This window comes from Chelonoidis abingdonii, chromosome 11 (genome assembly GCF_003597395.2).
Source record: "Chelonoidis abingdonii isolate Lonesome George chromosome 11, CheloAbing_2.0, whole genome shotgun sequence".
Taxonomy (NCBI): Eukaryota; Metazoa; Chordata; order Testudines; family Testudinidae; genus Chelonoidis; species Chelonoidis abingdonii.
The window spans coordinates 39,643,144-39,658,411 of record NC_133779.1 but is presented as its reverse complement, the minus strand read 5'-3'; the positions used below and the strand labels follow the sequence as shown (position 1 = coordinate 39,658,411).

General features: G+C 58.0%; 2 protein-coding genes across 4 annotated transcripts in view; one reads left to right on the top strand and one right to left on the bottom strand.

Annotated features, from left to right (window-relative positions):
- The window catches only part of THOP1 (thimet oligopeptidase 1), a 66,122-nt gene extending 56,479 nt beyond the window's left edge, over positions 1 to 9,643 (top strand). The window contains exons 7-15 of one of the 3 annotated variants that reach the window (XM_032792004.2): positions 146 to 306; positions 797 to 932; positions 1,019 to 1,385; positions 2,265 to 2,466; positions 3,061 to 3,247; positions 3,599 to 3,727; positions 4,374 to 4,510; positions 4,755 to 4,931; positions 7,123 to 9,643. In XM_032792004.2, coding sequence (XP_032647895.1) covers positions 146 to 306; positions 797 to 932; positions 1,019 to 1,385; positions 2,265 to 2,466; positions 3,061 to 3,247; positions 3,599 to 3,727; positions 4,374 to 4,510; positions 4,755 to 4,913 — 1,478 coding nt within the window. In that variant the 3' untranslated portion in view covers positions 4,914 to 4,931; positions 7,123 to 9,643. The remainder of the gene's footprint in view (positions 1 to 145; positions 307 to 796; positions 933 to 1,018; positions 1,386 to 2,264; positions 2,467 to 3,060; positions 3,248 to 3,598; positions 3,728 to 4,373; positions 4,511 to 4,754; positions 4,932 to 7,122) is intronic. The other 2 variants (XM_032791914.2, XM_032791837.2) reach the window with 2 other exon arrangements.
- Positions 9,644 to 14,358: 4,715 nt separating this feature from the next.
- PLK5 (polo like kinase 5 (inactive)) overlaps positions 14,359 to 15,268 on the bottom strand; it is a 13,543-nt gene continuing 12,633 nt past the window's right edge. The window contains exon 15 of the mRNA XM_032763772.1: positions 14,359 to 14,544. Coding sequence (XP_032619663.1) covers positions 14,359 to 14,544 — 186 coding nt within the window. The remainder of the gene's footprint in view (positions 14,545 to 15,268) is intronic.

The following is a 15,268-nucleotide window of genomic DNA, read 5'->3' as shown; positions in this document are numbered from 1 at the left end:
AAGCCCCCTTTGGCTGGTGTGCTCGCCGGTTTGCAGGGAGGACATGCCTTCCCATGCTTCCTGACTAAGCAGCCCCAGAGCGCACTGCGGGGATCTGCAGGTAATCCTCAAAGTCCACCCGTCTTTGTCTCCTCTCCTTCTCCAGGGGGGCTCCCCGAGGACTTCCTGAACTCCCTGGAGAAGACAGAGGACGGCAAGCTGAAGGTCACCCTGAAGTACCCGCACTATTTCCCCCTCATGAAGAAATGCTATGTGCCTGAAACAAGGAGGAAGGTGGAGGAAATGTTCAACTCCAGGTGCAAGGAGGTAGGTGGAGGAAGGTCTTGGGGCAGATCTCCTGAGCATGCAAACCTGCTAGCTTAGAGCACAGCACTGGCTTTCGCCCTAAGCCACAGCCTCCCATCCCAGCCATTGACGTGGGGACCAAGCACCAGAGAGTGTTTCCATAATGTAGATCACCAGTGCCAGTTGTGGCCCGGAGCCCCTTGGTGTCACACTGGCCAAGATCAGGGGTGTCTGCAGGGCACCATCATCTGAGGACAGTTCAGGGGCCTGCGCCACCCAACCCACCATCCCAATGAGCATTCTCAGTGGAGAAGCCAAGGGTTCAAATGAGCGATGGAGGCTCTGGCTGGGCTGTGTGGTTTTGGTGGGGTCCTACCTTAGCCTTTGGGTATGAGGGGACTAACCTGCTGCTGCTTTCCTGGGGTGGCTGCTCTGTTCCACCTCAGCCTTCATGCCTCCTCCGTGCCCGGCACTTCCAGCTCCACAAGCTGAGCTTTCTCCTCTTTTGCAGGAGAACTACTTGATCCTCAAGGAGCTGGTGGACCTGCGGGCTCAGAAGTCCAACCTCCTGGGCTTCGACACTCACGCTGATTTCGTGCTGGAAATGAACATGGCGAAAACCAGCAAGACCGTGGCTTCCTTCTTAGGTACCGCACCTGGCTTTGGAAGGGGAGGGGCTGGGTTTTCCGGCACACCCTGCTCTCATGCTTCTTCTCCCTCTTGGTCTGTCCAGATGAGCTGGCCCAGAAGCTGAAGCCCCTGGGGGAGAAGGAACGGGCCGTGATCCTGGACCTGAAGAAGAAAGAGTGCAAGAAGCGGGACTTGGAGTTTGACGCCTGCATCAACGCCTGGGACATGCGCTACTACATGAACCAGGTGGAGGAGACCAGGTACAGCGTGGACCAGAACCTGCTGAAGGAGTATTTCCCCATGCAGGTGGTCACCGCTGGCCTGCTGGAGATCTACCAGGAGCTGCTGGGCCTCAACTTCCACCTGGAGGAGCACGCCCAGGTCTGGCATGAGGACGTCCAGCTCTACTCGGTGAAGGACATCGCCTCGGGCAAGACCATTGGGCAGTTCTACCTGGATTTGTACCCCCGGTGAGCCCAGCGTCACACCAGGGCGAGGGAGATGGGCTTAGGGGCCGGATCCTGCAGGCCCCTTGTGGACGGTGAATCTTGCAACCCAGGCACACGGGGGAAACTCCTGTGCCCCCTTTGGAGTGACTGGGGAGTCTATCTGCGGGAGGGTTCTGGGCTCTGGACTCCTTCCCAGTGTGATTGTGGAGCCGGTTGCCTATGGCTAGTCGGGCAGGGTGTGTGGTGCTGCCACCTGAGGGCAGGAGTTGTGTTTGTGGCTCTCTCCTTGTGCCCCGTGTCCCTGGCAGTACATCAGCACTGCCCGCCTGCCCCTCAGAGCGGAGTTAGCTTTATCCCTGCAATCAGCAGGGCCTGACCACAAGGTGAGGGCGTATGGTGCTGAGTGGGGTTTCCGACCGTCACATAGAAGCTTTCCATTGCACCTGGCTCTGGGGTGTGTTCCTTGTGTGACACGTCCGTCGGGCCCAGCCCTGGGGTGTTTTCCCCATCCCTTCTGAGCTGCGGTGACAGCCACCCCCATAGCTGCCAGAGAAGCCCTGTATCCCTGCAGCCTCTCTCTTCTCTCTGGTGGGTGCCTGACCTCCTCTCCCACCAAAGCAGCACAACAAGCGCTGAACATCCAGTTACCCTATATAACTCACCCTGGGGAGATGGCAGCTGGGGGGCTTTGCCATCCCAAACCACTTGCTAGGGTCAGCTTGAGTTCTGCTGTAGGATTGGATCTGTACCTTGACACCGATGGAGAAGGAACAGGGGTGCGGTTGGTCCGGCTGATCCCAGCGAGCACTTGGCCTGCACGAATCCGTCAGTGCCTTATAGGCTCTCTGGGTGACGAGGCTGGGCTGGATTCTGTCTGACAGTCTCCTCCACCCACTCCAGGGAGGGGAAGTACGGCCACGCGGCCTGCTTCGGCCTGCAGCCAGGCTGCCTGCTGCCGGACTCCAGCTGGCAGATCTCCGTCGCTGCCATGGTAGCCAACTTCACCAAGCCCACGCTGGACGCACCGTCCCTGCTGCAGCACGATGAGGTGGAGACCTACTTCCATGAGTTCGGCCATGTCATGCACCAGCTCTGCTCTCAGGTAAGGGCAGGGCCACATGGGGGGAAGTGGGACGCTGGCTCCTCCTAGTGCCACAGAACGCTGCAAGGGAGATGACTGGAGCACTGGCCACAGTCAGGCAGAGAGCAAGGGGTGCAGACATCCTCCTGCACAGCTTTGCCCGTGGCCCTTGATCTCGACCCGCAGCTCCTCGTGCTAACCCAACCATGGGCCCCCCACCATCACTGCTCTGCTGGTGCCCCTTGATCCCGACCTGCAGCTCCTCCAACATGCTGCTATTCCACCCAACTCTGCCCATGAGCCGCAGCTCCCACTTTGCCAATCCATTGCCACACTCACGTGGTAGCTGACTGTTGTCACACAGTGCAGCAACTTGGGACAAGCCTGAGAGCAGCAAACTCATCTCACGTATGATGGAGGCTCTGCATTCCAATCTCCATGCTTGCCAAGCCCGATCATTTAATTGGGGGCTTCCAGTGGCCAGCTGGGGCCATTCTGCTGGGTTGGGTTATTCCTCACCCCCAGGTGGGCACTGACCGGGGCAGGGGGGATCTTGGTCACTACTCTGTCCCCGCTCTGACTGGGTTGCGTTGTAACAGCATGTGTGTCTTGTAGGCAGAGTTTGCCATGTTCAGCGGGACCCACGTGGAGCGGGACTTTGTTGAAGCCCCGTCTCAGATGCTGGAGAACTGGGTGTGGGAGAAGGAGCCCCTGGTGCGTATGTCCAAACACTACAAAACTGGCAGCCCCATGCCTGACGAACTGCTGGAGAAGCTCATCCAATCCAGGCAGGCGAACACAGGTAGGAGCCATGGTGCTCCACCCCCCCCCCTCCCCCCCGAATTGGGGTCAGCCTTGTCTCGCCCCTCTGCTGTGCCGGGTGGGGTTGGCAGGGAAGGCACCCACTTGTGATCATTAGCAGTCAAGGGGCAGGAGGGGCTGCAGGTCCGGATTGAGGGGCATGAGTGGGGGGCTCAGCACTGGAATAATGGGAGGTTGCAGGACAGGCTTGGCGGGGGGCTCTTGGCAGAGCTTAGGGGGTGGGGAGCAGGCACTCGCAGCAGTCTCTGCCGGCTGTTACCCACCCACTGTGGCCTCCCCGCGGAGGCGCTGTCTGGCTCACCCTTTGCCTCCCTCTCCACTCCTGTGACAGGGCTGTTCAACTTGCGTCAGATCGTCCTGGCAAAGGTGGACCAGGCCCTTCACACCCAGACGAAGGCAGACCCCGTGGAGGAGTACACCCGGCTGTGCGAGGAGGTGCTGGGCATCCCTGCCACCCCAGGTAGCCACCTGGCACTGATGGGCATGCTGGTTCTACAGACTCTGGGGAGAGGGGCTGTGGCTGCTCCCGCCCAGTCCATGGTAAAATCTTCTCTCTGAAGATCATGTCAAAGGGCAGGAACTTTTCCTCTCTTCCTGGCCTCCTGCCTCCGCATGGTCCAGGGGGGACTCTCAAAACACCTGGTGCCAGCTAGGCAAAAGACCAGCAGAAATGGCTCCCCTGTACCCCACCACCGGGGGCTAGAGCCACTGCCTATTCCTAGCCCCAGCCTATAAAGGCAGTTTTGCTTCACTTTGCTTCCCCACTTGCCTTGGGCACGTCAGCCACAGTTAGGTCGGCATGTCCAGGAGCGCTGGATTCGGGGAACAAGCCATTCTCTCCATTGGGAGCAGCATTAAGCCAGTGCTGAGCATGGTAGAAAATCCCCCCCCCCCCTATGTTTTTCCCCCCTGAGATTACAAGGAAGTTGATCTGGTGCCTGGGCTGGTAAATTTCCACATCGGGTTTTTGCAGCTTGAATCAATGATGTCATCGTCCGGTGTCTCTCCCCTTCCCCTGCGCCCGCCCACTCCTCAGGCAATTGTCTCAGTGCCCGACTCCTGCAGCACGTCTATCAGCAGGCCACACGTCTGTCTTAATTCCCAAGGTACAAACATGCTGGCCACGTTTGGCCACCTGGCTGGAGGCTACGATGCCCAGTACTATGGCTACCTCTGGAGTGAAGTGTATTCCATGGACATGTTCCACACGCGCTTCAAGCAGGAGGGGATCATGAACTGTAAGGTAATGGATGCTCCTGTCTGTCTGTAGTGTGCTGCCTGCTGTGGGAATATCAGCCCTGCAGGAGGGGTGAGGTGGTCCGTGGGGAGACCCTCCCTGGCTGTAATCAGCCCAGAGCATGCAGAGGGGCTTAGCACAGGCAGCAGTATTGCGGGATGAGAGCTCTCTCCCTCGCTGGTCTCTCATGCCCTGATCCTTCCTCCCCCTCTGTCTCCTCTTCCCCCTCCCGGTCTGTCTCCCCCTGCAGGTAGGCATGGATTACAGGAACTACATCCTGCGTCCTGGAGGGTCCGTGGATGCGTGTGACATGTTGAGGAAGTTCCTGGGTCGAGACCCCAAGCAGGATGCCTTCCTGGCCAGTAAAGGACTGAAGGTTGAGTCCAGCTCACTGCCTTCTGCCTGCTGAAAACCCGCCCGCTGCCCTGTGAGTAGAGCCAGCTCCTGTGTCTGAGAACCCGTCCGCCTGAGCCAGAGAACCAATCAGCACCAGACTCCTCTGTCATCCAAACACCCACCGGGTGGGCTGACACCGCGGCTGCTCTTCCTCCCCAGAGCGAACGTAGGGCCTCCGGCAGAGGGGTTTAGCTGTGGTGCTGCCATTTCCCCTCTCTGGAATGACAGCCGTGCCACAGGGAGGGCGGTGCAATCTGTCACCCTTTGGCGCGGTATGTGTGTTTGTGTGTTATAAGTAGCCCATACAAATTGGCTTGAAGCTGAAACTTTGCACCCAGAGTGTCTGCACCAGGGTGCAGCTCAGGAAGAGGGGTGGGGTGGTGTTAGAAATTGAATTCACCATTTTAGAAGTGGCACTGTTGTTTAAGAGCTGAGACTTCCTCAGCCCTCCACTTGTTTTGTGCCCGAAGGTAGAATCGCGGCTCTGCCCGTAAAACAAACGAATAGAGAGAGAACTAAAAGGCAGGGAGGATTTGGGCTCGGTCTCTGCAGTGGGCAGATTAGAAACCTCCGAATAAACCTGGCTGCGAGGCCAAGGTGTAAAAAGCCACGAAGTGCACCTGCGCTAACTTACTAGTCTTGCTCACCCCAAAAGGAATATTCCCCTCCACCTTACAAGCCTGCCGGGCGAGTGGGTATTAGTCCCCTCCCGCCCCAGCATCACCACCTGGGTGGAGGAGACTAGGCTCAGGCCTTCCCCCGTTTTGTTTTGATCAAAGCAAATGAAATTCCAGCCCATGTCAGAAGGAGGCACTGTCCCCTCTCCTCCTCTTCCTCCCCTGGTGGGTGAGTGTATTCAGAGCTGGAAGGGACCCCACCCTGCAAAGGTACCAAGCGCCCTCCTCTGGGCAGTCAATACTTCGCAAGCTCAGATGCTAACAATGCTGAGAGGGGGTGTCAATATTGTTATATTACTGGGCCGCTGCAGCTCCGTAAGCAGAGGTTGGCGCAGGAAGCAGGGGGCACAGACACACAACAGCAACGTGGCCCACAGGGATACGAAGACCTAGGGGCTAGTGACCTGGCTGGGGATCCTTTGATGTCAGCCTGGGGGGCTGGTGAAAGTCACCCAGCTCAGGGCCCTGTTTGCGCTGCAATGGAACCTGTGTGAGTAGCGACTGCATCTGCCCCCGGGTACAACCTAGTGCAGAGAGGCCAGTGCTGGCACCATCTGCCTCCCTTGCTGTCTGGCCGCCTCTAACCCTGCTCGCAGGCTGGCGTCAGAGGCGGTGGTGTCCCCCTGCAATCCAGGTGTCTGGTGGTGGGGCATTCAGACCCTCCACTGACTGACTGACGCATCTGTTATGAAACACTCCATTGTGTTGGAAGCAGTCCCTCCGCCCCTGCCCCGAGATGGCTAACCGCTGTCTTCGCTCCTTTCAGCAAGGTCCCTTTTTGGTCTAGTGTTTTGCTGTACTGCGTAAAACCAAGCAGGGAGACGATTCAGCTCCTTGTACAGTGATCCAGCTGAGTTGCATCATCTACTCTCCCCACTGCTTCTCCTCAGGGATGGTAGAAAACCACAGCAGATTCGGGCTAAAACTGTTCTCCCTCCATATCTGAAATTTCACGCCAGGCCTATTCTATAGCACTTGAGTTCTACGCTTGTATAGTCTAACAGTAGATGTAAGATGGGGGGGAGAGTCATTGGAAATATTTATTAGCTGCTTAATGTCAATTACTGCTGCTGCCGGACCGAGTGCTACAGAAAAGCCCTGTGAACTGCTGGGCAGGAATCTCACCTACTTCTTTAGTGGATGCACTTTTAAGCATTGCTTTTAAGGACTGTAGCAAAGCGTGAATTCTTTTAAATGGTACAAGCTTCCCACTGGGGTAAGATTTGAGGGATAAATGATTCTTATCCACACGCCTTTTTCTCTGTGCTTATGCCCCAAACCTCTGTTGGTCCATCTCTGTTCTAACTGCCTCTGGTAAATGAGGTTAAAAACCAAAATCCCAAATAACCAACCATTTTATTTTCTATCTGAAATTTCCCCCGAAACTCCCCCCCCCCCCTCACCCCGGGCAGGGAAAGGCGAGCGCAGACAGAGAGAGGTGCAAAGTTTTTAAAAGTAGTCACTGAAAATTTGAGCTGCTCAGTTGTTGGGGGATCTAACTTGAGCCCCTCAGGGCTTGACTTTTCTTTTTTTTTTTTTCCTGAGGGTATTGATTTCAGCTGGAACTGTGGGTGCCCAGTGCTGCTGTTGGACCTTTCTGCCAATATGTGCCACTCTTGTCAAAAGAACACCCGTAGCTGTGTTTCTTGCTTCGGCTTAAAGGGTCCCCATTCATGTAAAACTCACACTTCCGCCTGGATTAAAAAATCTGGGGGTTGGTGGATATTTTCCGTATGTTTTCACTAGGGATGTAAATATTGGTTTAAAAAGTTAACCGATTAAATGATTAAAATTCTATCGGTTAACTGGTTAACCATTAACTGATGTTGCTCTGGCAGGGTCTTGGGTGCTGCCGGGACCACTCCAGCCCACCTGATGCGGTGCTGTGTCCTGCCCGACGCAGCTGGACCTGCTCCAGGTGTCCCACCCGGCCAGGCGCAGCCGGGGCTGGAGTCCTGCTGGCTGGTGTGGCCAGCTGTGGGGCTTAACGGTTAAGGTCTGGTTAACAGTAAGCCTAATGCTTACTGGTTAACCTTTTACATCCCTTGGTTTCACCCCCACCCTGTGCATCTGACAGCAGGTCATGCAACTGATTTCAGTGGAGCCAGGATGTCACCCACCGTTCTCATCCTCTCTGGTCAGTTTGCCTTGTTGGGGGTTTCTCAGTAACAGGAAAGAGAAACATTTTGTTTCTCCACAAAAGATAACGAGGGTGTAAACATTCACCCTAATTGGAGAAGGCCCCAGGGACTGGGGTAGAAACTGCAACCGCTTGTGATTCTTCTCTTTTACCAGACTCGATTTCAGGATGTCTTTGCCCCTTTAACAACCTTCACATTTACCGTGCCCAGATCAGGAACTCGCCCCCAACCCGTGCCCCGGAAACAGCGTCCACCCCTGTGCTGCTGTTAGGCAGCTGGGTGCAGCTCTGTCTGCAAATCCTGGCTGAGCAGATTTACGGGGAAGGGTTTTGGGCAGTGGGGAAGGATAGAAACCAAACTCTGGGAGTTTAGCTGCGTGTGGGAGATGGCAGGATCTGTCACGTGCAGGCCGTCCCTGCCACCTTCTGACTTTCTGATTTTCCGTTCTTCCTGATCTCCCTGTGCGCGGCTCATTCTCTAATGGGTGAAGGTGAGACTTGTTTTCTGGTGCTTCTGTTGGCATGGCAGCTGCTGCAAACATGATCAGGACAGGACCCCTGGCCGCAGTCTGTCCAGCCCCCCCCTCTTTGAATTGCAAATCAACCCCTCCTCTTAAGTTCCACCTTCAGCTTCCTTTGATTCTCATTCCCTTCTCCTGCCCTGAACATCAGAAGGGCTCAGTGGCTGTTGCGCAGTGGTTACATCTCTGCTGTTACCCAGAGACCTGTCACCATGTACAGCCAAATGTGTCGAGATGCTGAGCGCCCTGGACACAGGATTGGAATGTTATCTGCTGTAGAAATCTGGGCAGCGCTGTTGGATAGGTTCTGCTGGATCTCTTTGTTAGATCTTTGAAACAAAGCATCCCTCCCCCCCATTCAGATTGTTTTAAATTCTGCTCCCCCCGCCCCCTTCTGTATTTATTTGTATAAAGGAATCGTGGCTTTTCCCCTCCCCGCCTGGCTCAGAGTTCACCAAGAAAAATCCAGACACAGAAAAGGATCTGCAAAAATTGCTTCACAAGCCATGCAGGTGAAACCACCTGTGCAGTCCTATCTCCTTGCCTCTTCTGGTGACCGGGGAAGGCGAGCGGATGTGGGATCCTTTCTTGCCAGCCCGTTTTTTGGCTCAGCCTCCCGGTCTTCCATCGTGGGGCTGGGTGTGTAAGAAGGGGTGTGGCCCCTTGGTGCCATTGTGCACTTTACATGCATTTTCTCTCTCCTCCATTCTAGACATAAGCTCTGTCTCTGGGCGTCTGTGCACACATGGCTCGTGGCTGTTATGTATCAGTAGTGTGGAGTGGGTTTCTTTAAGTGTCAAGTTTCTGGGATTAAGGGATCTTCTTTTGACTTCCTTCCCCTGCCCCCTTAAACTCACTTAGTCTTTTTACTGACTAGGCTGGCATGGGATAAACTCTGCGCCTTCCTCTCTTCTAACCAGGTCTCTGTGCTGCTCCTCTCAGAGCTTGCCTTGGCAGTTTGCATGCAGGGGCTCGAATTCGTGTCCGGACCCTCCCTATCGTCCCACACAACCCAGTGAACGCTGTGGCAATCTGCGTTCAAGGCGGGCTCAGGACTGGAATAACAGTGTGGCTCTAAACTGTTGATAGCCTGTGTGGTGCCCTCTCGAAGCAGGGAGTCCTTGTCCCCTCACTTTCACTAGCACTGGAATTGACTCACATGCCCCGTGACAAGGAACAACCCATACTGCTCCAGGCACCTTGGTCTTGGAGCGTGGCCGCTTTCCCCTTGGCCCCGTTTCGCCTCTCTCGATCCAGCCGGGGCAGAGGTCAGGTTGTTTTCCATTAATCTCCTCCCAGGCCAGGGTGGTGCGTGTGGAGTTTTGTAACAGTCATGTCCAGCCCTGCTTGTTACCAGGGTTGGATTTTACATGTTCCTAGCACTAATAAAGAGTTTTCTGAGCTGCTGTCACTCGGTCTCTGCCAAGACCTCCTTTCAAGAACGTTGGGGAAGGAGAAGGGGAAGGCTTCTGGGGGGCTTCAGCAGGACTCCTGGCTTTGGTGAGAGCAAACCTCATCAGAGCATGGCTGGGCTGTTCTACCCATTGTGCAGAGAGGAGCATTGAGGCAGGGAGAGATTAAGTGGCTTGCCCTAGGTCACAGGGAGACTGTGGCAGACCAGGAATCGAACCTGGGGCTTCCATGTCCTAAGTTAGCACTCATCAGCCTTCCTCCCTCTTTCCACCCTTAAGTTACAAGGTTGATCATTCTCGTGTGTGCTGCAGTTGCTCCTAGCAGCTCTAGTCACGTGCCAGGGCTCCACTGTGCTAGGCCCTGTATAAACCCAGAATAAAGAGCTCGGCCCTGCTCTGCAGAGCTCTAAAGAATCAGACACTGATTTGTCTAAAATGTGTCTCATGGCTACACCTCTCCCCACGCAGCTGTTCCCCGCTGCAGCGCATTGCACGGTGCTGGATCACAGGGGCTTTGAGCGTGGATGTCTGGGGCTGCAGAAAGCGCTTCTCCCCTGCAGGGGGCAGCGTGCAGCTGCTTTCTGCCCCATGCACTTCCCATGCAGATGTGTCTGGGCTTCGGGCATGTCCTTTAGTCTCCAGGACTCAGAGCCTGGGGCCTGGCCTGGCTTCTATTTTTGGAGCAGTTTAGGAGGGTGGCTGCTGCGGGGGAGAGGATCAGGTTTTCCCATCCCAGCTGGGAGTCGAGACCACAAGGCGACGAGGCCTGCCACAGCTCTAGCGGGAATGCGCCTTCCCTGGCTAGCCAGGGCTAGACGGGATGGATTCCAGAGCTCGCTGCCGTCTAGGCTTCTCCCACCTGAAATAAGGCGGGTGGGGCTGGGGCCGTGGGCAGGATCACCTTGGCCATCACTGACCTTTGCATTCCTCTGTTCCTGTTCCTCCCCCCGAACCAACTCCCCCAGTGCAGCTTATCGCTTTACAAACAGCTCTGTGTGCTTGGCACGCGCCCGGGCATTGTGTTCAGGCCGGGGACAGCCAAGGTTCTGGTGAAGTCAGCCAAAGAACCTCCCCTTCTATCCTCCAGGAGCTGGAGACGGGCTCTGCTATTTGTACCTCCTGATGGCCCCATCTGGGTCTTACCTGCAACCCTAGCTGGCACGCCTGGGTCTCGTTCTAACCCTGGTGGGGCTGTCAGGCAGGCTGTGCCAAGCAGAGGAGGGGCATCGGCTAGAGGTGGGGGCAGCCTGCACTCTTAGGCCTGCTCGGATTGCCGGGGACACTCTTGCAGCCGGTTCCTCTGGCACGTGCTAGAGCCGAGGAGCAGAAACCAAGGCAGATCTAGCTGCTCAATGGATACTCTCCCTCCTGCAGCGAATCTGGCCCTCGTAAAGCCCCTAGCGCAATATGGCCTTCATCTCCCCAGGGCCTGTGCCAGGCCTGCTGTTTGCCAGCCTCCTACCTGCCTGCAGCTTTTATGCCATCCCCGGGGGCAGCTTTGTCTGCTGGGAGTGTTGGGGTCTGGCTGCTCTAAGCCATGCCCCCTGCATGCCCTGGTGGTGAAAGAACCTGGCCCTGCAGCAGCGCTCCGGTGGCACAGCCGTGAACATGAGCCCTGCGGTGCCGCGCTCCCTGCACCATGCAGCCTGCCGGCCCATGAGCCCTCTGGGTGGTGTCTGATTGTAATGGGGAAGGTTGGGCACTACCCCGTGAGCAGTAGCAGCCTGGGGTATTTGCCCCTGTGTCAGGGTTTGTGGCATGGGGGTGACTGCTAATTCATGTGCCCACCCACTCTCGGGTGGCAGAAGGGCTCCCTAGTGCTTGGGGGGGGAGTTGGAATGCCAGATCCAGCCTGATTTGTCCTGTCTGGTCTTTTAATACATGGCCGCAATTTAAATAGCAGAGCCCAAATTAGCCCTGCCAGGCAGCCAGGGTGCTTGGCCAGGCTTCAGTGCAGCGGGGGTATGAGCAGGCTACCTCTCTCCCAGTACCCAGGCTCCCCCTCCATTGCTCCAGCTGGTCCTGCCAGGGAGGGATGTGACAGGCCGGGTCCTGTAGGGAAATGGAGGCACAGCAAGGGGAAGAGACTCCCAGAAGCAGCAAGTGGGGGAGGGGGCAGGACCCTGGCTCTGGGCCCTGGCATGTGAAACACCCACCTTCCTGGGCAGGGCTGTCACGCAGGGGCATGGAGTGCTGCAGTGGAGACAGCCCCAGCAGGCGCCAGCCCCAGGGCACGAAGCGCCCAGCTAGGACCCGTGGGAGGGGGAAGGGCTTGGCAAGGCCGGGAAAGCCATGAAATGGGACTTGCTGCAGCGCTGGCCCCGTGGTCCTTGGCCTGTTCACAAGTGGGGGCTCGGGGGGGGGGGTGCACAGGGCGCATTCCTCCACCGTGTATGGCTGAAAGGGTTCGATAGGCTCGTCACCAGGACCTTGTCGCACTCAAGGGGCTAATCTCCAAACATGGGGCATGTGAGCCGGGCTCTGCATTCTTGGCAAGGGCCGGCCTTGTGGGGTCAGACACAGAACAGCTCCCTATAGGGCCAGGGCTATGGGCCCCCACCCTGCCCAGCCATCGCCAGCAGCATTAGCTCATTCAGTTCTGTGAAGGCAGGGGACAAGCACCTAGGCTATAACCACTGGCCACCACTGCCAGCCCCCTGCACACCCAACACGTGCTCTCCTCTTCCTCCCGCTGCTTCCCCAGCCAAAAGCCAGTGCCTGGGAGGATGGGGCCTTGGGGCTGGTTAGTCACGGCTCTGCCAGGCCAGGATCTTTTGGGATCAGCAGCTGCCTGTTGTTACCACCTCTGACCCCAGCTGGCTATGGAAGAGAGAGAGGCCTTTGCCCTGCTTAGCCTGCGCCCCTATCGCCAGAGCTGGAATCTCCTGTTTCTCTGCTAAGCACATTAGCCAGAGCGAGCACATGGGCGTGGCCTCGTGTGTGCACAGATGCACAGAGCAGATGTGTGCGTGTACCCAGGGGTGTGCGAGGCCAGGCAGACACAACCACATGGCGCCACCCAGGTAAGTGCACACCCAGACGCATGCATGTACCCACACGTGTAAGAGCACACACGTACAAACACACGCACACATACCCCTGTGTCTGGCACCTCTGTGACCCAGGCTTTCTGGCCCCCCCATGGGCTCTGCTCAGTGCTGCCTCCTGCAGTTCATGTCCCACCAGGCGGCTGACGCAGGACCACAGTGAAGCAGCTGGAGGAGACTTGCGCTGCTGTGCAGCCCAGGCTATTGGCAAAGGCAGCCGCTTACTGCCCCTGGCTAGTGGGCCGGGCAACAGGGCAGCTGGTCAGCTTAAAACCAGGCAGAGGCCCTGCTAACTCCAGCCACGTCCTGTGCACCAGCCGTGGGCTGTGTCTGGGTCACTAATAATCACCCCTGGCTCTGACCTAGGACTTTTCCTCGGTAGGTCAAAATGCTGTTTAGCGGAGGGCAGCGGCATGATACCATTTTACAGAGAGGGAAACTGAGGCAAGGAGTGGGGCTGTGACTTGCCCAAGGCTGGTGGCAGAACCAGGAATAGCACCCAGGTCTCCAGCGTCCCAGCCACATGTTCTATCCACCAGGCGACGGATCCAGCCAAGGCAGGTTTGCAAGGGTCAGAGTCCTGGTCATAGCCCCAGAGCCCTCAGAATCAGATGCTGCTGAACCGCGGCCACAGGAGTTTAATTGGGAACAGTATTTCTAGGCCTTACCCCAGCCCAGCCCCTGCGCTGCCGACACGCTGCAGCTAGCTACCCCCTGGTCCTGCTCCCCCAGCCCTGGGCTCTCCGGGGCCTCGCGGATCTGCCCATCCCCCTCACTCCCTCTCTGCAGCCCCCCACATTCACATCCTGCTTTGCCCACCCCACGCTGTCCGTGGCAGTTTGTGCACCCCTCAGCGCTGGGACAGTGCACATGGCCAACCCCGCTCTTCTCCTGCTCCCCCCAACCTCAGCGCCAGCTGGCACCTGCGACACCCTCACTCCCAAGCCAGAGTGTGGCTGGAACCACTGGGCTGGGCCGGGCCTCCTTGGGCAGGGAGAGGAGTTTAGACTCAACGGGGCCCAGAACCAACCAGACACCCTTGAACCCCAGTCACCTCCCCCCAGCTCCTTCACCTTCCTCCATTCCCCCTCCAGCTGGCTCCCTCCCCCTCTGTACCCTCCCACACTTGGACTCCTGGGTTCTCTTGGCTCCTCAGAGCACCTCCCTCCATCACATAACCTGAGCTTTCCATGCCCCCTTCCCATCCTGGCCCCAGTCTGGGTGGGATCCTGGCCCAGCAGGCCCCTTCCCCACCCTCCGCCAGCGCAGAGCGGTCAGCCCCAGCCCCCGCAGCAACTCCCCAGTTTGCCTGGCCACCGGCCCCAGCTATTCTGGGCAACCTGGTGCCCCCCCGCCGCGCCCGGTGGTCCAGCTCCCCTTTGGGAGCCACCCCTGAGCCCCAAATCCCAGTGGGTGAAGCTCCTGGGCCAGTGTTGGCACCAGGCAAATGGGCACCTCCAGGCCCTGCTGGTTCCAGGGGGAAGAGCGAAAAGGACTTGTGTCTCCACAGCACCCCTCCAGCCGGGGAGCAGGGTTTGATCATCACATGGGGTCCCATAAGAGCCCCTAATGGGCCTGTCCCGGGCCATCACATCACCTCAGCCGCCCTGTGTCCGTGTCCATGCCAGGCCAGAGTCCTGGGTGGGGAGCAGCGGAGGCAGCTACAGGCAGTGGGCCATGTCAAGGGTGTACTGTAGGCGCTCCCGCAGGGCCGGGGCACAGCCCCCAGCAGCCAGGGCGCCCAGCGGGAAGGTGGCACTGACATGCTGCTCGTCGATGAAGGTCAGGAGGTGCTCATCGCCTGGGCAGCTCAGCACCAGCTTGGTGTGGTCGTGATAGAAATTGACCTGCGGGGCAGAGACGGGAGGGTGAGTGACAGCATCCCACAGAACCTGGGCCAGGAGAGGGTTAATAACCCCCCCATGCACACATTGGGAGGGGGCAGGGAGCTCAGCTGGTGGCCCCCGCTGCTGGGATCAGACAATGGGACCAACCCCCATGGGCTTAGGGGGTTCTGGCTGCAGGGTGGGGGCTCCTGCTCCACCCCCTCCCCCTTGCCCTCTAGTTCTGACTCCTCTGCCCCCCGACTGCCAGCCCCCAGCTGCCCTTGCACATACGCCCCCCTTTCACAAGGGTCTTCCAGCCTCTGCTGCCACTGTCCGGCCCTGCTGGCAGGAGAGGGCCTTGGGGGTGTGGGGGGGGCAGTCACAGACCACAGCCCTGCTGAGCCCCACATTCCCCACTATCCCAGTCCCGGGCCTGTCACCCCAGCCAGGCTGTGCTGCAGCCCATGGGGAGGGTGGAACACGGCTGAGGCCGTCAAACTCATTTCACTTGTGACACTGGATAGACCAGTGCAACCTAGGTCTGCAGAGGTCCTGTGTCAGGCGGAGGAGCCAGAGCCTGGGAAATGGCTTGGGGATAGTGGGGATGGCGGTTGGGGAGAGCTGCTGTGGGGTGGGGTGAGGAGGACGGAGGCGGGAGAGGCTCAGGAGGGGGGGAGCAGCCATGGGGCAGGAGGACGAGGGGGAGAGGCTCAGGAGAGGGGGGAGCGACCATGGGGCAGGAGGA